The sequence below is a fragment of the Drosophila suzukii genome, chromosome X (genome assembly GCF_043229965.1).
Source record: "Drosophila suzukii chromosome X, CBGP_Dsuzu_IsoJpt1.0, whole genome shotgun sequence".
Lineage (NCBI taxonomy): Eukaryota > Metazoa > Arthropoda > Insecta > Diptera > Drosophilidae > Drosophila > Drosophila suzukii.
This window is the reverse complement of record NC_092084.1, coordinates 14,912,432-14,937,002: the sequence shown is the minus strand read 5'-3', so window position 1 is coordinate 14,937,002 and position 24,571 is coordinate 14,912,432. Positions and strand designations below refer to the sequence as shown.

Here is a 24,571-nt window from a genome sequence, read left to right as displayed (position 1 = left end):
TTTACAAAGAAGTTAATCCATAGAATTCGAAATGACAATGTTGTATCTACAAATATCTTACGGCGTTTCTATTCTATTGAAAATGTGACAATGAATAAACCCTTGACCCAAATCAGTCGGACTCGTTGATACCCTGTAAAATGCATATGCGGGTATTATATCAAGCAAACGGCAGTAGAAAAAATTCAAATAATTAGCGCAAGTGACTTTTGAACGTTGTCGCCGCAGGTTTGTGTACGTTTTTTTTCAATTTTATTTTTTTTTTCAATTGAACAGCGACATGGAGCGTGAAAAGCACTGCCACAACAACATTGTCAGAACAGTGTGGAAATATTTACCATATAACAGAGTAATAATAATAAAAACAATTAACACATTTTTCTCCGCCGCCTAACCAGTTTTTGGGGGCAAAAGACGATTTATTCATTTTATTTGAAGACAGCAGAAAAATGTAGATCGTAACTAACTACACATAGTATAGTACGAGTCTCTTTATCGCTCTCCAGCAACACGAACGTATGAAATACACCCCAGTTCAACAAGATAGTATTATTTTAATAATTTAAGAATGCATTACAATAGTTCTTAAAATTTTTTAAAAAGTGCAGTGCCTTATGTTTTATGAAATTAAACACGAACATATTGTTTTAGTTTTAGTAGTTTACAAAAATAATATGCTGTGTAAAATATATAGATATGTGTATTTTGTAACTTATTTGTAGTATTTTCAATATTATGAGTTTTTGTAATAAAATAATATCTTATTAAAAATAATAACTATGTAACATTTGTATTAATTTAAAAATTCAAACCAACATCATGATATTAATAAAGTGTTTCTTATTAAGCCAAGTTTATTGGAAAGTGGGGCTTGAAAAATTCTAAATCAGCATGTGTTGCAGATATCTGCTATTATCTTGGGCCCAGCTGTAGGCAGAGTGTTTGCCGTCTTTAATCTTTTTAAATTGAAGAAATCTCGCCGCGACTCGAGGCTCTGCGGTATTGTGCCGGCGTCGATTTCTTAGTTCAAAAACGAATGCGGCGCGGTCAAGACAAAGGAATCGATTTTCAATAAATCGAGTAGCGGCAGAAGATGTGGCGGAAAAATCAATACAACAATTTTAAAAATTAAAAAGAGGCATCTATTTTTTAAGTAAATCTTATTACTTTGTGTGTTGTGGGTGAGAAAATGTGTGTGGAAATGCGAGAGCGAGAAAATTAGAAAAAAGAGCGGCAAATATATGAAATAAAGGTGATAAGTGATACTCGCTGTCTCTCTCTGTCGCCACATCCCCTCTCTTTCCAACTTTCAACCCCTCTCTTTCGCCTCGTGAAGGGCATTCCGTGAATTTTTAGGCGGCTCTTATCAGAAGCCCCGCCAGCTGATAAGATAAGGTGACAAGTTTCCCTCTCTTTCGTGCTCTCAATCTTAATTTTCTCATTCGCGAACAGCTGTTGAAGGCAACAACAACAACGAAAATTAAGAACAAAGCTCGACAAGCAGCTGCAAAAAATTAAAAAATTAATGAACAAGAAAAAATAATATTTTTAAACAAATTAAGATAAAAGTCATTCGGAAAAAGACTCAAAATGGGAAAAGATCGACTGCCTGAGCTTTTACAGGTAAGTGAAATAACAATAGGAAAATATATGATATGTGGGCAGTTGGGAGGTGTGTGGATGAGGTAACTGCTAATTAGCTTGAAGCACACTGGTTAAACAGCACTTAAAACCTAGTAAAAACAATTTCAAAATAATAAAAAACACCTGTTTATACGGTTCTCATTATAAATCTCCCGGTAATACTATATTTAAAAATAATGTTTTTTTTTTAGGGTTTTCGAAATTCTGAATTCTGAAAGTTCTCATCGAAACTATGTAAACCCCTTTTGGTGTTTTTCTAGAATAGTTACCATATGGATATTATAGGAATATAAGAATTTCAAGTAAAAATTGGCTTCGTCTTATGGGCCGACTGCAATATCTTCTATATTATTATGTACCTATCATAAAAATAGAATTTAGAATTTTGGAAATTTTTGGAAATATACCATATATACATACATATACCAACTTCTATATTTCCGTTGTATTCTTGAGACTACATTTTAATATTCACTGTTCTAAAACAAGATATATATTTTTTGAAATGTTTTTTTTTTGTTTTGCACTAAAACATCATTGAGACCCTGTACCTGAAATTTGTATGGTCTTAAGAGGTACTGCCCTTATAAATAGAGTTCTACACAAAATCTTTAAGTCGCTGTAACATCCAAAAGCGAGTTAAGCTAGAGAAACGACAAATGACTCGTTTCGATGAGTATTTTTATATATTGAAATCCAAACTGTGGTTAGCCGAAATCCACATCGTACATAAGTAAATATGATTTGACTTTGTGGATCATCAAAAGTTATTTTAGATCTCTGTCAATTCTGATTCCCCGAGGCATTCAAAAGACGAAATAAATCGCAGGATATTAAACATTTTGCCAATAATAAAACGTAAGATATACATAAGTACTTTTTTTTAGTACATTCTAACCAATGTTCAGCCGTCTTTTCTACAATTTGCTCAATTTCTCACCATTCTGTGGGCGCTTTTGGCACTATTTCGACTTGAGAGCCCAAGGGGTTTGGCAAGGGGGTTCTCTACGGTATTTATCAGATCGGCCAGAGATAACGGCGATAATGTGGCCTCACATCACACTTACGGGACACCACCCCCGTATTCCCCACCAAACTTTTAGCACTAAGTGAATTCCAGTCCGAAGTCATTTTTATTGTTCATTTACACCGCGCCAGATTGTGAACACACAAACGTAAATAAACTCAACCAAAGTTGGTAGTTTCTATTTAGTTTTTTTCTCAGTTTTTCACTGCAGTTCGTTAGGATCGCATGGACCTATTTTGATTTTTTTTCGGTTTTTTTTTTTGGTTTTCATTTTAGCGCTCATTGAGCACGAACTCTTCGAATTCGTCGTCCAATGGTTCACTGCTTTTGAACGTGTACAGTGGAACCACGGAGTTCATCATCAACAACACCGGCGGCAACAATAATAGCTACAGTGTGGTCAGCCAAAACAACAACAACAATAATAGTAGCGAGACCAAGGATCGGTTAATTCCGAAAATGTCGCAATATGGAACGAATGTGGACGATATACTCAATCCGGTGAGTTTTTAATAAGGATTTGTGTTAAACAAAAGATATAAATAGTTTGTGACTGGTTGTGCATACCCATTTTTTTGTATTATGAGTAGTGGATAGAGTGAATAATGTTTTTTTTAGATATACATAAGTGATCTAGGTATTACAAATCTCCATACACAATATATCTGTAAGATATTTCCCCCTATCAAAATGGAGCATCTTTATGCATAAGAGAAACAAAAATATATACAAATCTGTTGATATCCAGTTAGATCGTCTAAAATTTCTCTCAATGAGAATTAAGGTTCAGAGAGCCAGAAAGAGAGAGATATTGTTTCTTTTAAAGTTCATTATATGAATCAGCTGTATTACTCAATCGTTGCCGGCGTAGCCAAAAACTCGTGATAAGTGTAGAAAAAAACCTTTTTCCATTAAGTACCTTTGCCTTTTGTTGTGGAAGTTGAGAGAGCAATGTAGAGAGAAAAGCCCCGCCCACTTTTTAGGGGGTTTCTAAACTCTCTGTTACTGTAAACAAATATTTCGCACTTGACAACCGGCAGAAAATCTTATCAGAAGTGGAGCAAGAGAACCTGCTTTCTTCCACTAGCAAAATAGGGTTGTAAAACTCTATTTAAAAAGCTGGAACGGAACCAAAGAAGATTTAAGGTTTTAAGAAGTATTATTGAGGTTTTGTACATACATACATCTTAGTAACTCTCATCTTAAATATCTTAATGTGGTTACAAAATTCTATCAATAATATATCTAGTATTTTTTTAACATCTTTGCTAAATATTTCGAAAGATATATCTTACAGAGATATATTTTAAAGATACATTTTTTCTATAATCCTTTCAGTACACGGAGATTCGCCAACAACTCGCACAGATTGCCGGTAATTTGAAGGCGATGAACCGCATGTCCCAGACCATTAATCTGCGAACGTTTAATGGTAAGAATTTCAACTTGCTGCATGGAAAACTATCTATAAAATTATCCAAAACGATCCCCAGAGAACGAGATGGATGAACTGCACAACAAAAACCTGAGACTGGGCAATACGCTGATGACGAGATTCAAGGACTTCAAGACGAATCTTCCAGCGGAAAACGATTACAGTTTGGAGGCGAGGATGAAAAGGACCCTCTTCTACGGCCTCCACCAGACTTTTATCAATCTCTGGCATAAAAACGAACTGTTCCTGCAGAATTACGAGACCAAAGTCAAAAAGAATCTGAGACTGCATACGAAAATCAGTAAGTATAAAAGGGAATAGTGGACTCTTTATCCGTAATCTATACCCATTTATGCTATTTTTTTTATAGAATCCGATATTTATTATAAAGTTTTTTTTTTATTAATTAAGTTAAGTTTCAATGAACTGTTAAATATTTGTTAGATAATATTTAATTATTTATAATTTATGTATATGTACACATACATACCAAATAATTTAATTTATTCATTTGTTTGAGCAATTTCTTAATACTTATATTTTTCAGTCAATTCAGAAGCCAGCGAACAAGAAATCGAGTTACTCATCGAGAACAAGACAACAAAACTCTTTGTGGATAATGTGAGTAAACAAAAAATGATATAGGCATATACTGACAACAGATCCATCTGTTTAATATTGCTTCTTATCACTAAAGTTTTAATAAACAAATTCCTATGTTGAAAAATATTCAAACAAATCATATTCTTTTCTCGTGCAATAACGAGATCGTATTTTATAATTTTCGATATTACAAATTTTTTTTAGATTGTATAACATTAAAATTATATTTTTTATGTAAATAATTGACGGTAAAGAATATAATTTGCATGCAATTTTCTAAAAAAGCAAGACAAGATTGCTATAAATAACACACCGATTACACCCTTTAAAATTATTGTATATGTTCAATATTGTAGGCTTTATCAGGACCTGATTTTCTTGAATACTTTCAAATATATTTCGTTTCGTTAATTTCCTATTTGGGATAAATTAGTAATCTATGGTCTTACACTTCCAGTACCTGCAGGAAACGGAGAAGGAGCGGCAGTTACTGCGCGAAATGATGGAGCGATTCAACGAGCTGCGCCGCCTGGAGAAGTCGATCGAGGAGGTCCACGCCCTGTTCATGCGCATCCAGACCCTGGTATTGGAGCAGAGCGAGGTCATCCAGCGGGTGGAGTTCCACGCCCAGCAGGCCACCCTCTATGTGGACAAGGGGGCGGACGAACTGGACCAGGCGGAACAGCACCAGAAAAGAGCGCGCAAGGTGGACTGACCCCAAATTCCCGAAAACCGCTTTTCAACTGATTCTATTTGTTCTCTATTTGCAGAAAAAAATAATCCTCATCGCGATACTTGCAGCCATTTTGTTAGTATTACTCTTTGTTGGTATTTATTTGTGATGCATGTGCGACAATCTTTTTTTTGCTTATTTTTAAGAATTATTTTTAAGAAAATAAACTTTAGAAATGGATTTCCTTGTTAATACCTTATGTGAGTTGTCAACAGGTAAGCCGAATAGCATAAGTTGTTTATTTTAGTAAATATATATTAAACAAAAACATCTCTTAACGAGGTAAAGTGTCGTGGCGATCGCACCTTCAACATAATAACCTACGGGTATCAAATTTGAGACGATAAATTATTATTTTTTAATTTTAAAATGCAACCATCTTAAGGGTTATACTGTTTTAGTTAAACCAGACATCTTTAGCAAAGGATCTGAGAAAGTAGTCTATTTTTTTCGTGTATATGTATATGACTACTATATTCTTCTGGTGCGCTTTGTCACTACGTGGACTGCCGTCCACAGTGATTTTAATATTTTAAATTCTCTACAACATAACAGTATCCCCTTTCTTCTTTCACAAACATATCATCAGATTCTCCCAATACTTTTTTCAATACGTCTTAAGAAACCCCAGTAGTTTTTTATAAATATATTGTTTTAATATCTTATTTCTTTTTTAAGATTGTTGATTAATTTAAAGAAGAGTTTTGTAAGGCTGATAAATGACAACAAGCAACAGTGCGTAAGCAAAAAAATAACAGCAAGGGTTTCGCGCCTCTCTGTTAACGGCACTGTGACGTCACTACCGGTAGCCAACTGCACTTGGCGCCATCTGCTGGGATGCAATTTTATTTTGAAATTGGGTAACGGACATGGATTTTGCTTTGTTCGTTATTTAATTTATGGTAATGTTTAATTTTTATTAGAACAAACCACTTACAAAATTGTCATAACAATATTCCGATATAAATATTTTTTATTCAAAAAACAAGCCGAATTAAATGTTCGATATTAAAGAAACGTATATCTTATATGATATGATGTATTCCATATCATATGTACAACGTATTCTACAGAGACACTAGAATTACTAGAAAGACACTCAAACTCATTTTTTATAAAAAAACTCACACTTTTTTTTATTTTTAGCTTTCGATCTTCATGCATTGTTTTGTTCAGTGTAAGTGTGACAACTTTCAAAAACAGTATCGATAAAATAACACGAGATTGTTTGTTTCGAAAAACTATCGATAGGCTGATATTTTGATATATTTTTCACATCTCTAATCCCTGGCGTCTCGTTAATAATCTTTTTTATATAGCCATAAAGCACCAATTTTCCATGTCCGATTTTTAGGTGAGTGCCCGCAGGAGCTTAGCAAAGAGTCGCGGATTACCTCTGGTCAGTGGCGGATCTTCCAGGGTGAGCGGATTGGCAACAATAACAAACAATCCGACAGTCCGGCGGCGGCAAGCGCCATTTTTTGCCACTCTTCCCAAAAGACTACGCAGTTTAATTGATATTATAATTATTAATACCGTGCAGGCGACAAGCGGATGTGGTTTGGCCAACATGGAGGACCCGTGCAAGGCGCCACCGTCGTCCATTGCCATCGAGGAGCCGCTTCCAAATGGCAAAGGAGCAGCAGTAGGAGGAGGAGGAGCTGTCCACTTCAAGATCGAGCTGCCCGAGGAGGAGCTCCTGGGCTCGGTGACCACGCACAATTGTCCGGGAACGCGGGCCAGTGCCCGGGTCATCCAGAAGATGAAGCAGGACCAGACGCGCCCGATGACCCCGCCGCCCAACGAACGGGAGCTGAGCAAAAAGGACGAGAAGGCCGCCCAGAAGACGCCCAGCCAGCTGAGGACGGGCAGTGGGAAGACCACCTGGACGAATGTCGAGCGCAACTGCTTCTTCGATGCCCTCAATGAGTTCGGCAAGGACTTCGAGGCGGTGGCCAACTGCATCAATGCCAAGCTGAAGCGGCGCAACGCCAGCAGCGACTACAGCTTCAAGACCAAGGATCAGGTGCGCCAGCACTACTACCAGACCTATCACAAGATCTGCAAGTATGTGCGCTACTCGGAAGGTAAGCAGTGCCCATCATTAGCTGGTCAATGGAACATTCTCGACTTTCATGGAATGAAAATCGCAAATTAGGTCAACAAATCTGCGCAGCATTTATTTTTTTTAATGAAAGCTGTATTCATTTCTTAAATGTCAATCTAGCAAACTAGACAATTTATTTAAAAACTACTCTTAAAACCTTTCAGTGTCATTGTCTATAAAAATGGCCTCATTGCTTCTTGGAAAAATATAATTTGCGCGCTTAATGTTCATGCTTCTACATGTTTAAACTTTGAGTTTCTGAGAATCAAATTGGAATTGGAAAATTCTAGGCTTTCACAGTACAAAATAACCGTAAACTAGATCAAAAAATCTGAGCAGTCCTTTTTTTCAAAACAGAAATTATTTAAATTTCTTAACTTTTAAGTATAAAAACTAAAAAATTTATTTGTGATCTATTCCAAATATGTTTAAATATCAATAATGTAAACAAATTGCTTCTTCGTTTCTTGGAAAAGTAGAATTTGCGCGCTTGAAACATCAACATGTTTAATCTTAGGGTTTCTGAGAATCGGTCATCGCTTATCAAAAATCTGTTAATGCTTTTTAGGAACTTTAAAATGTAAATATTCTGATTCCCTTTGGTGTTTCGATTGAAATTCTGGGAATTGTTAAATTATGGAAAATCACATTCATAGCTGTTACTTCTAAGATCTTTACCAAGAGTTAAACTGAACATGTTTTAATAATATTTTCGGACTAGATCTATACAACGTATTGCAATCCCACATTTAATAATTTCTTGACTTTTACAGAGTTAAAAAAGCCCGCCCAGGAATTGTACACACTGATCAACTACGGCGAAATGCGTCGCAAGTTGCAGTTTCTCACAGAGAAGCACTTCATGAAGCTGAAGCAACTGGTCTACCAAGGACAGATCATCGTGCGTTGTAAGGGGAAGAACATCCGAATCAAGACACCATCGTGCAAGGCGCTTCGGCGCCTCAATCAATTGGATGGTGAGTTCCCTACTAGAGATTTTCCAAATGCCCCCCGTGTGTAATGCTTGCCAACCCATAGATTCCCTTGAGGACATTCGTCTGCCCAGCAAAGTGGAGGTGGTGGTGACGCCCGCCAATATGGAGGCCTTCGGTCGGGTGCAATCCCTGGCTCAGAATCCGCGCGGCAGGATCATAGTTCCGCTGCACAAGAAGCTGATTAGCTTAATCAAGACATTCGAGTACAAATGGCGGAGTGCCAATCAGCGTCTGCACGAGGAGAAGAGCGTATTTATCCCCAGCAGCATGCCATCGACTGCCTCCAACGCCACCAGCAACAACAACAATGAACCGGAGCCACTGCAGCCGGCGGCTTCATCGCTTGATCCCTTCCTGTGCTTCCAGCCCAGGCCGGGAGTGGCCATCCACCGACCTTTGCTCAGCATCACCGCCTATTTGAGTAGCATTAATATCTGCCTAACCGCCTACGAGGAGCGTTTGGGCTTCAAAGTGCGCAGCGAGACGTTGGGTAACCTGACCGGCATCACGGTGGCGGCCAGCAAGAGACCCAGAACCGAAAGCGGCTCCGAAAAGCGTTCACCGGAGACAAAGAAACCCAAACCGGGTGCCAGTCCGCCGCTGGAGAAGAGTTTGGATGATGTGCCCTTGGAGGGAAATCTGGTGAAGCTGGAAAATAGCAGCGGAGACGAGTTGGGCGAGGAGATTCATGAGTTTCTCGGTGACATAATGGAGGTCACGGCCCAAACACAGGGAACCACAATTGCAGCTCTTCAATCCACCCCTGATGCCTCAGCTGTTGCCCCGGAAACTTCCACAGATCCTGTTACGCAGGCTCCTACAGCCACCACCGAGCTACCCACTCCATCGGTAACCTCAGTTCTGCAAGCTCCAGCTGCCGCCGCTACTTCAACTGCTCCCGCACCCACAACTCCTGCAGCTGGTCCCTTGGTCGCCCAGCCGCCAGCTCGCTCCAAGCGCAAAGAAGCCAAAGAGGCGGCGGCCGCGGCACAGGCGCGAAACTTTAAGCCCCTGCTCAGCGATGAGATCCTCAAGCGAATACGCAAGGGATGGACGGAGGCCAATGCGGCGGATATTACCATAGGTGACCTGTATGTGGTTTTTGGCCAGGACTCCAAGCTGGAGCTGGAGTACTATTGGTGTGAGATGGAGAGCTCGACGGCGCTAGCATCCAGCACTGCCTCGTCTAACGCTGTGGCAGCCAGCTCCTCGTCGGTGGCCACCCAAACAGGCCCCTCCTTCGCCGCCGCTCAAACAACCACATCTTTCAACTCCCCCGCCATCACCGCGAGCTCCTCCTCGCTGCCCTACAATCCCAACGACTGTGATAGCGTGGAACGCGTCAAGGCCGTCACCACATCGTCGGTGAGCAACAAGCTGAAGCACCTGCTGCTGGTGGCCAATCTCAGCGAGCGTGTGCGCAAGCGCCAATGCAACTGCGGACACACCTGCGATCGGAAGCGGGATCTGATGAGCAAGGCGCAACAGATGACGGAAGCGGCGGCAGCTGGTGCAGTGGGCGTGATGGAGGGCAACTTCCGCACCCCGATGTTGCCAGTGAGGCGACCGATAGTCAACATGGATCCCGTTCGACAGCTTTCAGCGGTGAGTGGGTTTTGTTAGTGGCATGGCTCAAAATCCTTTGTAAATGTATTAATCTCCACAGCTTACACGACAAAAGATCAGTCGTCACGTGCTCGTGCAGCGTCGACTCCTGCCCCCCGCATCCATTGGCGATCGTCCGTACGATTTGTTGAGTGTCCGCCAGCTGCACAGCGGCCTTTTCGAACCGATCGATCGCATGGGCAGCACCAGTTCCAGTGGGATCAGCTCCGGATCAGATTCCAGCATGGCTGTGGCGATGCCTTCGCAGAATCAGCAGCAAGAGGATCGGCAGGCGATACAGTTTTTCAGCGATGGAACCGATCCTGGCAGCGGAAGAGACATGCCCAACCTCGACTACTGTGTGGCAACCAGCACCGCCGGCGTCAGCAGTTCCCTGGCCGAGGCGGTCCAAGATGAGAGCACAAGTAGGAAGATATATATTTAAGCCCGGTTTCGGGTTTTACAAACTTTACTTTTGATTTCACACCATTCTTCATGAAACGAGTTCGTGTTTTTTTTGTTTTGCTTAAATTGAGGCTTTCATTAAATTTATGGTTTCTATATTGAATACATATCTTTGATTTGTTTATTAGTATTTAAGCATATTTAATGTAGATGTATTAAGGAAAAACACGCCTTACATTTTGTTTCCCTCTATTAAATTTTGTCTATTCCCTGCCAGCACAAAATTTCTTCCATGGCAGCGTAAGCCCGATGCACTTGCTCAGGGACTCAACATCCAATGCGCGCTGGCTGGAGGACAACATCAATGATTTCTCACTGACATCGTTGCTGGGGCATCTGGATGAGATTGATGCCACTAGGGATATTCTGGTAATTCTCATTGCAAAACTTATTCTTGAAAAAATGTTTAAATAACATTTAACCATTTAAAGGATCCCTCGTCGAGCATGTCGGTGATCAGCGAGAGCAGCGTGGACTTTCGTCACAAGTTTCAGGAGATCGCCGCCCTGCTGCAGCAGCAGGAGAAGGATTAGCAGTGGCGACTGTGGGAATCCGGTGGTGTCTTCTTCGTTTACTTACACGGATCCGGACCCTAAGAAAAGATGAGAGGGATGCGATTATCCAAGTGGGATCCCATGAGTGCCTGCACGTCTCATGTCTCATTTTTATTTTAACTCACTGATATTATTCATCCCATATGTTATATGAATTAACATCTATGTTTTTATGCGACTTTTTGTGATCTATTCTCATTTTATGTATGCCAAGTATTAGCAAGCACTCACATTGTCTAAACATATATATTTATTTATACATTAACTTTATGTATCATGCGATAGAACGCGATAACTCCCCATTTTTTTAAAGAATTCTCAGCCCTTATGTTTGTCTATTCGCTCGCACACTCGTTCTGCACTCCTCTAATTGGTTTCTAGCACGTAAGATCGGTTCAGTATAGTTAAGCCTGTAACACCAAACCCAATCGAAACTTCCATATGTATAGAGATTCTCCGCATAATAAATTAAATCACCTAAGAAATCCAATTCCCGAAAAAAGACTCGAACGTTTTACAAGTCTGGAAATGTTTACCCCTTCCACGCCTCCCGCCCCTTGTTAAACATATATAATATATATACAATACATAAGTTAGGTCAGAACAGAGGGACAACATTTAATCCTAGAGCGTATTTTGTAACAGCAACACTTAAAACTTGTTATTTTACAAAGGCGAATACCGAAAATAAAAACAAACTAAAAATACGACTTATTGTTATTTATGGAACTTATATGGCCATGGTTAAGAAGCTGCACAACTCAAACTTAAAATTAATGGATAATAGTACAACATTTTTCCTGTTTTGAAAATTATAAAACTGACAAAAATTTAATGTAGAGGCATGATCCGGTTTTCAGGCGAAAATTTCCATACAAGAATGGCAGACGACAAATTTCATGAACCAATTTGGTATAGAGATTTTCGTTTCGTTGCCTTTTTGATTGGGGTAAGTATCGGGCTTTAAACAAAACAAAAATGTAAAAGTTAAAACCGGAGCACGCAGCTTAAATAAGAAGTATATCAAGAGATTCAAAGGGTCCAGTCTATGTTTGTGATTAGGTCTCCTCCCGTAGCTCGTCCACTTTTTGGTCCAGCTTTCTCCGCTTCATGCCCTCCTTATGCGACTGCAGGTGGATGCTGAGGGATACCTGTCGCTTGAAGGACTTGCCGCACTCCTCACAGCCAAACGGCCGTTCGCTGCTGTGCACGAGCATGTGGCGATTGAGCTCCGATCGGCTGCCGAAGCTTCGCTTCTGGCACACCTGGCAATGATGCGGCTTCTCCTGGCTGTGACACCTTTTGTGCGCAATCAGGTTGCTTGAGTATCGGAATCTTCGTCCGCAGATATCACAATCATGCGGCTTCTCGCCCGTGTGGGTAAGCATGTGCTTCTTGTAGCCAGACTTTTGGGTCAGCCTTTTGCCGCAGATGTTGCACTCGAATGGCTTGATGCCGGTGTGGATTAGGAGATGGGTGCGTAGCGATGAGGCCTGCCGGTAAACCTTGAAGCAGGTGGGACACCTGTTCGGATTGTTCTGATCGTGCAGGGTTACATGGCCGTCGTGGGCATTGCGCGTCTTGAAGGACTCGCCGCAGATCTTGCAAACGTATGGCGTGGCCGTGCCATGAAGCTGCATGTGGTACTTGAACGAGTTGTTGGTGCTTAGTTGTTTGCCGCAGATCTGCCGAAAAAAGGTTTGACATCTTTGCTTTCTTAATATTTGCTCGTAGCCAACATACCTGACACTGTAATGAGGGGTTTTGTGGCTTCCATTGCCTGCTCCTGCTGGCCGAAGGCTTCTCGCCATCCACTGCTGGTTGCTCTGTCTCCACCACAATCTCGTACAGATCTTTACCAGCTTTGACCTGCGGATGGGGCTCTATTCGGAGGGATTCTTTAGTTCTCGGAGATTTTTTTGGTGGGTCATGGAGGGCTATGTGGTACCGAAAGGCCCTTTTGCGGATCTGCAGAAAGAGGAAGTCTGTTTAGGGATTTTTATATACTTATTCCCAATTTAGCAAATTTACCAGACACTGAGGCGACGATTGGGGCGTTTTTCCAGGCTTGATTTTGCTGGGCAAGGGCTCTTGGGTTTGCTCCGGCTCGTCGACAATCTCGTACAGATCTTCACTAGCTTTAGCATCCAAGTGAACCAACTCTTCTTGGTCTGCCGTCTCTGGAAACTCGTTCTGAGCTTCTAGTTGCACATCCAGCCTATCCTCCACCAGCATGGGCTCTATCTCCCGACTTTCCTCTGGATCTTCTTCAATAACCAGCTGTTCCTCTTCATTTGGGATATGTTCTACAGGCTCCTCCTCCACTTTCTGGTCATCGATCACAAAGACAAGATCCTCGGTGATGTCATGCGACATCCCGGCGGTAGTTGTCAACTCATTAATCCTTTTGGTGCGGCAAAAGTCAGCATGACTTTGCCTGAGAATTCTGTCCATTCGGTGGACACTCCGCTTGAATTCCAGCGAGAGCCGAAGTTTGGCCACGCATCCCGGGCAGATGTAATGGGGCAAGAAGAGCTCCGTCTCCAGGATCTCCAGACCGCTGCAGTAGCTCAATATGTTGGCCAGAGTAGTTAGCTTTCCGGATATCAGGTTATTAAGTGGTTTGAAGAGGGGCAAGCAGCGCGGCGATGAAATGTGGCAAACGCGGCACAGGGCGTCCATGGGCGTTTGGAGGCGTGACAAAGGGCTGGCCGGCAGCTCCATCGGATCAGCCAGCGACATGGTTGCCATGGGTTAGACTTCAGTGGCGATTACCAAATTAAAAACTAACTTTAGCGTCCCAAACTCAAGTGTTGTTTTCAAATATCGTTAGGGATCAGCTGATCCATTAGTGTTGGCACTCAAAAAGGCTACATGGAGAACAGCACAACCGCTTGAAATTAGCTAAATATTTTTTTTTTACCAACACAGGAACTTAAAAGTCAACTTTTTGAAATTTCCAGAAACCATTTCTACTTTCCGTGATAATTGGGTCCTTATATAGGTTGCCATGACTTATGTATTTTAAATTTGACAACATATAGGAGTAGATAATTAAACAAAAAATGGTTTTATTGCTATACAAGTCCAATAAAATATCCTCATAAAATTGCTTTAAGCCGCAATAAAAATTACTTTAATTTAACATTTATATTTTAGTGGATCAATGAAATGATAAAAAACTTGGGAATTTCCTCTTTCACGTCAAATTCCGAAGACATGGGCCATGGTGACTTTTTTTTTACTAATATATGTAGTCTTGCAGTGTGTTTCAGCAAAAACATTCAAGATACATGTGTCCAATCATATTTATTGTATTCTTAGTTGTACCGCGGAACCAGTAGTGGATGGAACATAAGTTTGTGTGGGGCTTTTACTCAGGAGGATCCAATTGTCACGGAAAACTAGAAATGGTGTCTGTGTACCTGTTTACATTTTTAAAAAGAAATTGAACTCAATAAATTTTATTAATACTGAACCAATGTCTATTCTTTACCTTACACACAAGAGTTTAAAAATTAGACAAATTTTAAAATTGTATATTTATAATTTTTCTGTTAAATTTATTGTTGGTTGAAAAAAATGTCCTCATAACAATCACTTTTACTTTGCATTCTTTGTAAAAACACTTGATGTCAAGACATTTATGTTTCAGAACTTTTAGGAATATAAAAGTCCTAACATCAAATGTTTTTTGTATAAATTTACTAATTCTTTATTAAACATTGGGCCGAGTTTGCCTAGCCACCATACATATACTAGTAATCCTAAAATTTAAAGTTAATAACCTATTGTTATCGTGGTGCTGTATAAGTACGGTAAAGAACGAAATTCGTCGGAACTGGCTTGAAAATAGCCGCTTCGCAATAACGGAGCACCACGTGCTGAATGTACTAACGCCTGCTGGCGACTGGCCACCAATTATCCCTAACGCCAACGCCGTGCCGGTGCGAGGTTGAAATCTTTCATTGGAAATTCTGTAAGAAAAAGTCCCTGCTAGGCGGGCAGGACTCAAAATCGGTGAAAGAACCCGAATCCAGGAAGCATGAGCATGGCACCGGCCACCGTCCTCCAGATGCTGCGCGGCCTGACCTCGCCGCGCGTTCTTACCCGAATCCGCCAGCCCAGCGCATTGGGTAATCACCCAGCCCACCACCACCGCCGTGCTTCATCGCGCCTGTCCACTTCCACATCGCTGCCATCGGCTCGCGGCTACAGCAGCACCACCAGTAAGTGATCCCCACTGCACAAGCCACCAGATTCCCATCCAATCATGCGCCTTTTCCACACTACAGAGCAGGAGACTGGAGGAGCCGCCGGAGGAGCCACCTCCGAGGCCACGCCACCCGTCTCGAATGCCCCACTGCTGGCCAAGCTCTTTCCCCAGACCTCGCCCGAGGTGGACAGCACCGCCGAGCAGGAGCGCCAGAAGCGCGAGGAGGAGGAGGCCAAGGAGAATGAGCGCGCCTGGAAGCGCATGAAGCTGGGGTAGGTTTTCTGGCCTTTTTCTTCCTTGATCACACCTTTACTTACCGAAAATTTGAATCCCGTTCTCCTGCAGCTTCGCAATCTTTGGCGGCGGCGGTGTGGCCGCTGGCCTGTGGGCCGTCTACGAGTTCGGCAAGCCAGAGGTAGATCCCAACGGGCAGACCATCGAGGATGAGTTCACACACAAGCCGCTGGTGCAGCAATATCTGCAGCGAATGTGGAAGAGCATGCACTACTATCAGCGTATGATCCAGGAGCCGTCGCGGGCCAAGCTGCTACCCGATCCGCTCAAGCCGCCGTATGTGCAGCCGCGCTATACGCTCGTCCTGGAGATGAAGGACGTGCTGGTGCATCCGGACTGGACGTACCAGACGGGCTGGCGCTTCAAGAAGCGTCCCGGCGTGGATCACTTTCTGGCCGAGTGCGCCAAAGAGTTCGAGATCGTTGTGTTCACCGCCGAACAGGGCATGACCGTGTTCCCCATCCTGGACGCCCTCGATCCCAACGGGTACATCATGTACCGCCTGGTCAGGGATGCCACACACTTTGTGGACGGGCACCACGTAAAGAACCTGGACAACCTGAATCGCGACTTGAAAAAGGTGTGTGCCTAATATGCCTGCTTGAAAGTAAGAGTATCTTTTAATAACTTGTCATTTTAGGTAATTGTAATTGACTGGGATGCGAATGCCACCAAAATGCATCCGGACAATACATTCGGCTTGGCCCGCTGGCATGGCAATGACGATGATGGTCAACTACTGGACTTGATTGCCTTCCTGAAGAGTAAGTTTTGCCCCAGATAACTGGATTGAGTTCTGTAATAAACATTGTGCCTTGTTCTCCCTAGTTATTGCCCAGAACAATGTGGACGATGTGCGTGAGGTGCTCCACTACTATCGCCAATTCGACGATCCCATCAGTCAGTTCCGGGACAATCAGCGCAAATTGGCCGAGCAAATGCAGGAGGCGGAACGCATCGAGCAGTCAAAAACCAAGCCCATGGTCAAGCAGTGGTCGCGCAACATTCTGGGGCGTTAGGAGGCTGGCCATCCCGCACACCCCGTTCCATATCCATACCTTAACCTTCCGCCTGCCCCGAAGCACAGAAATCGGGAGACACAACAAACAACAAACCCCCTGCAGCAGCACACTGGCCATAATTTTCATCGATTAAGAGATGGAGTAGGGCGCAGGAAAGGAAGGCACGCTCTTTTTATTACTCCTTTGGGATAAGGATAAGGCGAATGTTTTTGTTTAAATAAATAACTAAACTTGCTTGTTTTTGTTGTTTGGCAATGTAATCATAATAATATTATTATAAACAGATGACCTTAAAGCGAAACCAAAAACAAAAGAAAAAACCCTGTGTTTCATTTTCAAAAGTCCTTAATAGAGCCACTAGTACGATGTGTTATCTTATCAAAGATAGCGATTACACCTTCTGGAAAATACATATATCGTTAATAGATATATAATACATACTCCCAAAATATTAAGGAGACTCTTTATTTGTGGGTAGAAAAATACATGTACATGGTACAGTGTCATTACTTTTTATTGTGTTTGATTTCTAACAGATCCACGTAGTCGTAAATGTAAAAACCTTAGTCTAGTCTTACACTCTACAGCCGCACCCTCCGACCGATGCCCGCTCAAAGTACCACCACCACTTTGGAGGTGGACACCGGTTGCTCAGGTACTTCGGTTAGGTGCAGGTTGGCGGCTCCTCCGCTGCCTGCTCCTCCTGCCACCGCTCGTCGGCGGTTATCGATTGACTGCCCGCCGGCGGTGGCCATCACCGGCGTCTCTTTATTGTGGACACGCAAATGGCTATTCAGACGCTTCTTTGTGGGAAAGGCCTTCATGCAGACTTCGCACTTGAACGGCTTTTCGCCGGAATGCAGGCGGACGTGGGCATTGAGGTTGCTCGTGAAGGTAAAGGCCCGATCGCAGATGGGACACTTGTGCGGCTTGGCGCCGGTGTGGACGAGCAGGTGCTTCTTGTAGCCCGATTTCTGGGACAGTCCCACGCCGCAGATCTCGCAAGTGAAGGCCTTCTCGCCGGTATGGCTAATCTTGTGCTGGCGCAGGGAGGACGAATCATAGTACGCCTTGTCGCAAAGATCGCAGGCGTAGGGTCTTTCGCCCGTATGGGTGAGCTTGTGGCGTCTAAGGTGATCGTAGGCCGCATATCCACGGCCGCACTGATCGCAGTTATAGGGCTTCTCCTCAGCATGCGTTCTTTTGTGGGCCGCCAGACTAGAGGTAGTGCGGTAGAACCGATCGCAGATGTTGCACTGGTGCGGCTTGACATTGGTGTGGGTGAGCATGTGCTCCTTGTAGTTGCGCAGGTGCTTCAGTCGCTTGCCACACTCCTCGCACTCGTAGTGCTTCTCGTCGACGTGGGAGCGCATGTGCTGGTTCAGTCGACACTGCTGGCGGAACGCCTTCTGGCACACGGAGCACACATGCGGAAGAGCTTCGCCCGTGGTCAGAGGCGTTGAGTCCAGCGACTCCTCCAGGAAGTCCTCCTCCTCGCAGACATCCTCCCCTTCCGGCAGCTGTGGGTAAGGAATTGTAAATGAGTTGATTCCTTGTGTATGTTATACCATGACCACCTACCAGATGCTCTTCGCGCTCGTTCTCGTCTAGCTCGATGGCCTCCTCCCCGATCACCTCGTCTATGGCTCCTTCAGCGGGTATCACAATCATCTGCCCGTCCAGTATTTCGTCTTGTGCTCCGGACTCGTCCATTATCTCGATCTCATCCTCCTCAGTGACGATCGTTTCGAACTCATCCTTAATGGTCACGTACTCAACTTCGGCGGGCTGAAATTCATGAACACTCTCCATGGTGATGTGCTCCTCCTGGCCGCCCGCCTGTTCATGCTGTTGATCCTCCTCCGTCAGCTCCTCCTCATGATCGGCCACTTCCTCGATGACGAATTCCTCCTCGTTCATGTGCTCGTGAGGTTCGGCCTCGACTTCTTGTTCTTCCAACTGCAAGAGATTGAAGTCATTAAATGTATTATTTTATAATAACATATTTAATGTTACCTTAATGCAATGATTAAGGATCTTAGGTGAGACACTTATATGGCATTCTACCTGAAACTTGGCAAAAGCCCTTCGTTTTATCAAATCCAATTATAAATCAAAATGGAAATATCTTGGAATTTGCATAACACGTCTTAGACTTGTTGATTATTCCAGACTCTTACATACTAACTTATCAATTAAACCTACCCCAATATATTTTAAAGAACCCATATACCATTGTGGTAGTTGTGGTTGTTATAGTCCAATAAACTTAACTCTTTTCTGTTGTTACAGTGGCCACGCCCCTGCTCCTATTGCTAATTGAAATAAGCACCAAAAACCTCGTACCGAGCGACTCGATCCTGACCAGATTCCGTTGGGATTCGATCAACAAGGCTCTTACTAAGGTATAAAAAGAACACTTCCCATTCTATCTTAGAATACCAATATATAATAGTTATTTACAGTGCCGGGCTCCTGCTCCTCGTTGAGCATCTCGATCATGAGGTACTCCTCGCCTGGATCGCCGGCGTGCTGTTGCTGGTCGGGATTTTGGTGGTGCTGCTGCTGGTTTTGCTGGCACTGTTGATTGTGTTGGTGGCTGGTGCCTTGCGCCTCGTCCAGGCCCAGGCGGAGAAGCTCATCGGAGTCGATGACCATGCGCTTGAAGTTGAACGCCTGTTCCAGGAGCTGCAGGCAATTGAGGCAGATGTGCTGTGGCATGGCGGCGCCGTCCTGCGGCTCGAAAGAGAGCCCGGCGCAGTAGTTGAGCATGCTGGCCAGCGTTGTGCTGCCCTCCGGTCCCAGTTCGATCTCCTCATGCAGCGGCTTGTGCTGCTTGCAGGCACGCGTGCACGTCCGGCAGTTGAGCACCACCACCCCGCCCACCTTGCCGGTCATCATCCTCTCCAAATCCGTATCCGGTGTCCTTGTCCTGGTTTGCAGCGTCGGGAATAGCCGGATTCGCCGCTTTCTTGACGTTTGGCTTCTTTTTTTAATACACTCTTTTTATGCGTTTTTGGCAGATGTTTATTCGATACAATCGATAATTTAGGCATCGATTGTGTTCACTGTTTTGTTTCACGATGCGATTTATCGAATAAAGTGTTGGCGTTCCTGTTAATGGTAACAGCGAATGTTAATTTAACAGGAGTGTGCAAGAAATTAATGTAAATTAATTGCATTCTTAAAGATTTTTACAGAAAAAGGCTCTGATACTCATTGTGCTAACATCTTATTTTTCAAGTTCCAAGCTATATATTTAGTAAATATTATTCAGATGAGAATTAACTTTAATATTCAAACTAAACAATTATTCAGATGTTCTTATTGATATTGTAAGTAATGGTTAATGTACCTTTGATCACAAACAAAAACGTAACGAATTGTACATTACCAGAATATCTTACTTTCTTAGTCTCAAGCTATTTACATGAGTTTCAAGCTAATTTACTTATAGATATTGTAAGTAAGGGTAACAGTTTTTCTTATTTAAATATTAGTTTAAAGATTGAAAGAGTGGTTTGGCTGATGCCTGAAGCCGGTGACCTGCCTTCTCTTAGCTTGAGAACTGCGATTCGAGTCCCTAGAACTTCGTCGACTTGGCGCCTGAGAGGCTCCACGACCTCGAATGCGTCCACGAATTAAGTCCGGTGCAGGTGATGATGACTTCGTCGTCTCCAATGAACGGTTCAGATTGGCCTGGGCAATTCTAAGGATTATAGAAATAATAAACGTCGATGCAGATAAAAACAAACTTATATAAAAATTCGAACCTTAGCATTTCCGCCTTTTGATTTTCTAGTTTTATATGCCGCATCCGCTGCGAAAGTTTCTTGCGCTCCACGCGCAGCATCTGCATCTCCTGCAAGCGCTTTTGGCACAAGGTCCTGGCCAACTCGATGTCCTTGTTCAACTTGTTCATCTCGACTTCCTGCGGAGACAAAAGAATGTTTCAATTAAATATTTTCTTTATCTATATAAAGCTAACTTAAAGTTCAAAACTATGTATGTGCTAACTTATGAATAGAGCGCTACCGACCAAGACCTTTGGGTCAATTAAATGGAAGCCATCAAATATTTAGTATAATTTTTTTGCTTAAATATTCCAAATTAATTTAAGAGATTTTTTAGGGCTTGACCCTGTTAATCTGCTCCCTGATTACCTTACTGAACGAATGTTTTGTAAGAGTAATTTTTAAGCAACAGGTACAATGGTACATAGTTAATAATATAATCCATATATATTAATGCTGATCCGCACCTTTTTTTCTAGTACTTTAAAGTGCGGAATCTTTAGCGTATGTCATGTGATATGTTTTGCAAGGTCTTTGTTGTAAGGATATACTGTTGAAATATACTTATTCGCACCTTTCTCTCCTTGAACCTGTCGAAGTGCCGGTGGTTGCGCCGCTGGAACTTCTCGACAAGGTCGTTGGCCAGGGTGCAGGGCTCCGGGTGGAAGAAGTCCTTGAAGTGCTTGGGCATCGTGTTGGTCACCTGGCGGCCGCGGACACTCTGCTTGCAGGTGGAGCACTCGTAGATGGGGGCGTCGGTGGGCGTGCGTCCGGCCGCCACCTTGATGCACTTTTCGCAGAAAACGTGGTGACAGGCGAGCAGGAAGAAGGTGAACTTCTTCTCAGCAAACAGTTCGTAGCACCTGCTGCAGTGGATCCACAGCTTGACCGCCTCCGCCTCATCAAATCCAGCACCGCTGGATGGCGCCTGATGTGCACCAGACCTCAACTTGGACATCCCACAAACGTTGGTTTCTTAATCTAATACAGTTAAATTAATTAATTCCGCTTTTACTTTCACACAGGATTATTCGGTCAGTATGGCAGCTCTGCTTAAGACCCCTCTACACGAGATAAGTTCTAAGCTGAGCTTTTGGGTTTTATTGGGCTTTAAATTGTTTAAATTAAATAGTGACCCATCAAATAAAGGGTGGAAATATATTTACAAAGTTCTTTTTCATAGCTTTCTAAGAGTTTAATCAACTGAAAAACAGTAAAAAGGCCTTAAATAAAGCTGCCAGAGTTGCTAGTCCGATAAAATATTCCTGTCTTGTAAATTATAGAACAGCCAGGTGGCAACGCTCCGCATAACGGCAAATGCAAGACCAAACATTTATTAAAAAAAGAAATTCACAATAAAAACACAAATATGCAATTAAAAGCTTAAATCCTAGTGGCGACGCATGCGCTCGATGGGCTCCCTGGGCCGGATGCGGTATCGCTTCGAGGAGCTGGACGGCGACATCGGGCTGCAGTACTGGTTGTCCAGCGTTTGGGTGCGCTTCCTCTTGAGGCTCTGGTTGTCCTCCATGGAGGACGACTCCTTGCCACTGGGACGCACCAGAGAGCCAGCGATGGAGGCGCAGCGGCGGATAAGTGAGACCGAGACGGCGTTCTCCTTGTCCTGATCCAGATCCCTGCTCTCCGTGTCTTTTTCGCCGCGCAGGCTGGCCGGCAGCCGCATCATGGAGGTCATCAGCGACCACAGGCGGCCGGAGTTTGGCGGCTCCTGCTTCTTGTCGTTGCGCGTGGAGGCGTTCGTGGGCCGGAACACCACGTCCTCCTCTTCGTCCGGGTCCTCCGGCTCGCCCACATCCTGTACACCGCTAAAGACCCTCCGCTGACGACACTCGCGCAACGGAGGACGCACCCTGGGACGCTGAACTGGCGGCGAGACCAGGGCCAAAACAGCCATCTCCTTCTCTTTGGCCTTCTCTTTCTTGGGAGAAAACTCGCCGCTCAGCTGGCGCGGCACAATCGCCTGACGATTACGCCGATCTGGTCGTTCCGGCGTCCCAGGATCCGGTGTGAAGAACTGATCCTTGGTTTCGTCGCCCTCGCCTTGCGTCACCAACTCTAGGCTTCCCCCCTTCAAAGGCGTCTCAAACTTGATTTGTTTCTTATTGATCCCCGCGCCAGTCACACGGATAGGCGTTATGGCCGGCACATGGACATGGAGGTCGGCCGATTCCGATGTGGAGCGTATGATTTCCACACTCTCGCACGAATTGTACACCGTGGACGAGCTCTCCTGCGAGTTGGAGTTCATTCGGGTGATGATGATCGATTCTGTGGTGAGTTTCTGGGCGGAAAGCAGAAACGGACGCTTGTAGAGATCGGTATTACGTGAGCAGCTGGAACTGCTGCTGACCTCCGAGGTGCTGGACTCGCTCTGGGTGCGCCGCATGGCTGGCGACAGTCGCAGGTCCAGGGCGGAGGATCCTGCCGCCTCGCAGGAACTGTGTTCGCTTAGATCGAGGCGGACGCGACGTTGAATCACCGCGGATGGTGGCTGGTGGACCAGCATACCGCCGTGCTCCACGAAGGCCTTCTGTATGCTTTTCGACATGACCTGGCGCAACGGTGTGGCGGCGCTCATCTTATTCCGTGCGCCCATCTTCCAGGCGCGCTGCTGCAACGGTTGCTGCTGCTGCGGCTGGACGGGATTGTTCTCCAAAGCCGGACTGGGCTCCTCATGGTAGATACTGGACACATGACCGCCATTAGAGGCATTGAAGACAATCGGCTCCTTGGGCTTGGCGAACACGGATTCCACCTGCAGTGGCGTGGATGTTGACCGTATGACCTTTCCCTTGACCGCAGTTTCTGGCGGATTCACGCTCAGGTGACCAATGGAACGGCGAATGGAACTGTTGCTAAACGAGGAGAGGTTGCGTATGGAGGAGACGCTGTCGCTGATAAACTCCTCATGGGTGAGGCGGCTCTTGGCCTTCCAGCGCATATTGATTAGCGAAATGGGCGTTACGCCCGGCGAAGTTTGCGTGGAGATGGCGGTGCTATTGGGCGCCTTCTTTACCGTCACTTTGGAGGTTTCCGTTTCGCCAGTGAGATCATTGCCGCTGGTCTCCGTGCAGCTCTGCTGCTGATCCACACACTTGCTGAACTCCAGCAGATCATCGACGCGCGTATAGTTGCGCTGGCATTTCCTGCATCTCAACGGAAGGTGACACGTCTCGATGTGGGCCAGCAGCTCGCCGTGCATCTCTTCGCGGAGCAGTAGTGGTTGCCGCTCGCAAATGGGGCAGAATACATAGATAGTGGTCGCTCCGGACTCCATTTGATGGCGGTACTCCATAATTCCGCCTCCGCCGCCACTGGAGCCTCTCAATCCCAATGGTTCTCGCACAGCAATGGCGTGGGCTTTGAACTGATGATTCTGACGGCACTTGCCGCAACAGAAAACCCGCTTACAGATGTGGCACTTGCCCTAGAAAACGAGGAGGGATCACTACTTGCGACACTGGGGAAGCACTTGGAGCCTACCTCATCGAGCTGTCGCATGATTAGGACATTGGAAAACGACATTAATTGCGCGAACTTTACACATGGACATGGACATACACTTTCACACGAAAATCAAACGGTTCTTTAGTTAGATATGGAAGTTACAGTGACAAATGATGGTAAATTAATGGGTATTATTATAATATCGATTAGTGTCTAAATATTTAACACTCAATTGAGATATATTTATTTTGCTGTCCTCGTACTTTCCGTTATTTATATAGATCACATAAACAAAGGAAATAATACGTTTTGATTCTATAAGTAAATAGGATTTATTAATAATGCAGAAATCAACAATTTAATCAGATCTAAAATGTCCTAGTCAAGTCTTGAAATATTTGATTTTTAATCAAGTTAATGATTAATGTTTTCATGCTTTTCAATTATCCTCAACACAACATATTATATGATTATGCAACCCGAAATTTAAAGACGGCTAGGTTCATGCAATTTATTATACGAAAGCATCATTGCAAATATAATAAAAGCAAAGCAAGTAAAAATGCCATCAAGTATCATGATTAACACAGTAATTCAATATCAGAATGA

General features: G+C 43.9%; 7 protein-coding genes and 1 long non-coding RNA gene across 11 annotated transcripts; 4 read left to right on the top strand and 4 right to left on the bottom strand.

Moving 5' to 3' along the window:
* The first annotated feature begins 1,025 nt into the window (after positions 1-1,025).
* Syx4 (Syntaxin 4) lies at positions 1,026-5,617 on the top strand. 2 transcript variants are annotated; one of them, XM_017086563.4, is made up of 8 exons: positions 1,026-1,395; positions 1,453-1,623; positions 2,948-3,172; positions 4,010-4,103; positions 4,165-4,407; positions 4,654-4,727; positions 5,167-5,415; positions 5,480-5,617. In XM_017086563.4, exons 2-8 carry the CDS (start codon positions 1,591-1,593, stop codon positions 5,549-5,551), a joined length of 990 nt encoding a protein of 329 aa, XP_016942052.2. In that variant the 5' UTR covers positions 1,026-1,395; positions 1,453-1,590; the 3' UTR covers positions 5,552-5,617. The 2 variants fall into 2 exon arrangements, with proteins under 2 accessions (XP_016942052.2, XP_070853564.1); XM_070997463.1 differs by having other exon boundaries at positions 1,037-1,153.
* A 1,043-nt stretch (positions 5,618-6,660) lies between these two features.
* crm (cramped chromatin regulator) lies at positions 6,661-11,875 on the top strand. Of its 2 annotated transcripts, none has more exons than XM_017086879.4 (7): positions 6,661-6,796; positions 6,986-7,529; positions 8,323-8,526; positions 8,588-10,149; positions 10,211-10,574; positions 10,832-10,983; positions 11,046-11,875. In XM_017086879.4, exons 2-7 carry the CDS (start codon positions 7,013-7,015, stop codon positions 11,145-11,147), a joined length of 2,901 nt encoding a protein of 966 aa, XP_016942368.2. In that variant the 5' UTR covers positions 6,661-6,796; positions 6,986-7,012; the 3' UTR covers positions 11,148-11,875. The 2 variants fall into 2 exon arrangements, with proteins under 2 accessions (XP_016942368.2, XP_016942369.2); XM_017086880.4 differs by lacking the exon at positions 6,661-6,796 and adding an exon at positions 6,841-6,862.
* Positions 11,762-14,017, bottom strand: LOC108019137 (zinc finger protein 514). The gene is made up of 3 exons (XM_017086881.4): positions 13,200-14,017; positions 12,912-13,136; positions 11,762-12,853 (listed from the first exon to the last, which is right to left on the bottom strand). Exons 1-3 carry the CDS (start codon positions 13,917-13,919, stop codon positions 12,227-12,229), a joined length of 1,572 nt encoding a protein of 523 aa, XP_016942370.2. The 5' UTR covers positions 13,920-14,017; the 3' UTR covers positions 11,762-12,226.
* Positions 14,018-15,084: 1,067 nt separating this feature from the next.
* Positions 15,085-16,934, top strand: ttm50 (tiny tim 50). Its single transcript, XM_017086522.4, has 5 exons — positions 15,085-15,397; positions 15,464-15,656; positions 15,730-16,258; positions 16,319-16,442; positions 16,507-16,934. The coding sequence occupies exons 1-5, from the start codon at positions 15,214-15,216 to the stop codon at positions 16,695-16,697; spliced, it is 1,221 nt and encodes a 406-aa protein (XP_016942011.1). The 5' UTR covers positions 15,085-15,213; the 3' UTR covers positions 16,698-16,934.
* A 262-nt stretch (positions 16,935-17,196) lies between these two features.
* On the bottom strand, positions 17,197-19,747 carry dwg (deformed wings). 2 transcript variants are annotated; one of them, XM_036819815.3, is made up of 4 exons: positions 19,164-19,747; positions 18,717-18,767; positions 18,282-18,659; positions 17,197-18,220 (listed from the first exon to the last, which is right to left on the bottom strand). In XM_036819815.3, the coding sequence occupies exons 1-4, from the start codon at positions 19,599-19,601 to the stop codon at positions 17,312-17,314; spliced, it is 1,776 nt and encodes a 591-aa protein (XP_036675710.2). In that variant the 5' UTR covers positions 19,602-19,747; the 3' UTR covers positions 17,197-17,311. The 2 variants fall into 2 exon arrangements, with proteins under 2 accessions (XP_036675710.2, XP_016941995.2); XM_017086506.4 differs by lacking the exon at positions 18,717-18,767 and having other exon boundaries at positions 19,164-19,745.
* Positions 19,748-19,918: 171 nt separating this feature from the next.
* Positions 19,919-21,552, bottom strand: vilya. Its single transcript, XM_017086620.4, has 3 exons — positions 21,069-21,552; positions 20,474-20,631; positions 19,919-20,409 (listed from the first exon to the last, which is right to left on the bottom strand). Exons 1-3 carry the CDS (start codon positions 21,450-21,452, stop codon positions 20,202-20,204), a joined length of 750 nt encoding a protein of 249 aa, XP_016942109.2. The 5' UTR covers positions 21,453-21,552; the 3' UTR covers positions 19,919-20,201.
* On the top strand, positions 21,336-22,391 carry LOC139353498 (uncharacterized). Its single transcript, XR_011604802.1, has 2 exons — positions 21,336-21,461; positions 21,520-22,391. It is a non-coding gene; the product is annotated as an uncharacterized lncRNA (long non-coding RNA).
* Positions 21,813-24,156, bottom strand: fs(1)Ya (female sterile (1) Young arrest). The gene is made up of 2 exons (XM_017086531.4): positions 23,999-24,156; positions 21,813-23,942 (listed from the first exon to the last, which is right to left on the bottom strand). Exons 1-2 carry the CDS (start codon positions 24,038-24,040, stop codon positions 21,885-21,887), a joined length of 2,100 nt encoding a protein of 699 aa, XP_016942020.2. The 5' UTR covers positions 24,041-24,156; the 3' UTR covers positions 21,813-21,884.
* Positions 24,157-24,571: the final 415 nt, after the last annotated feature.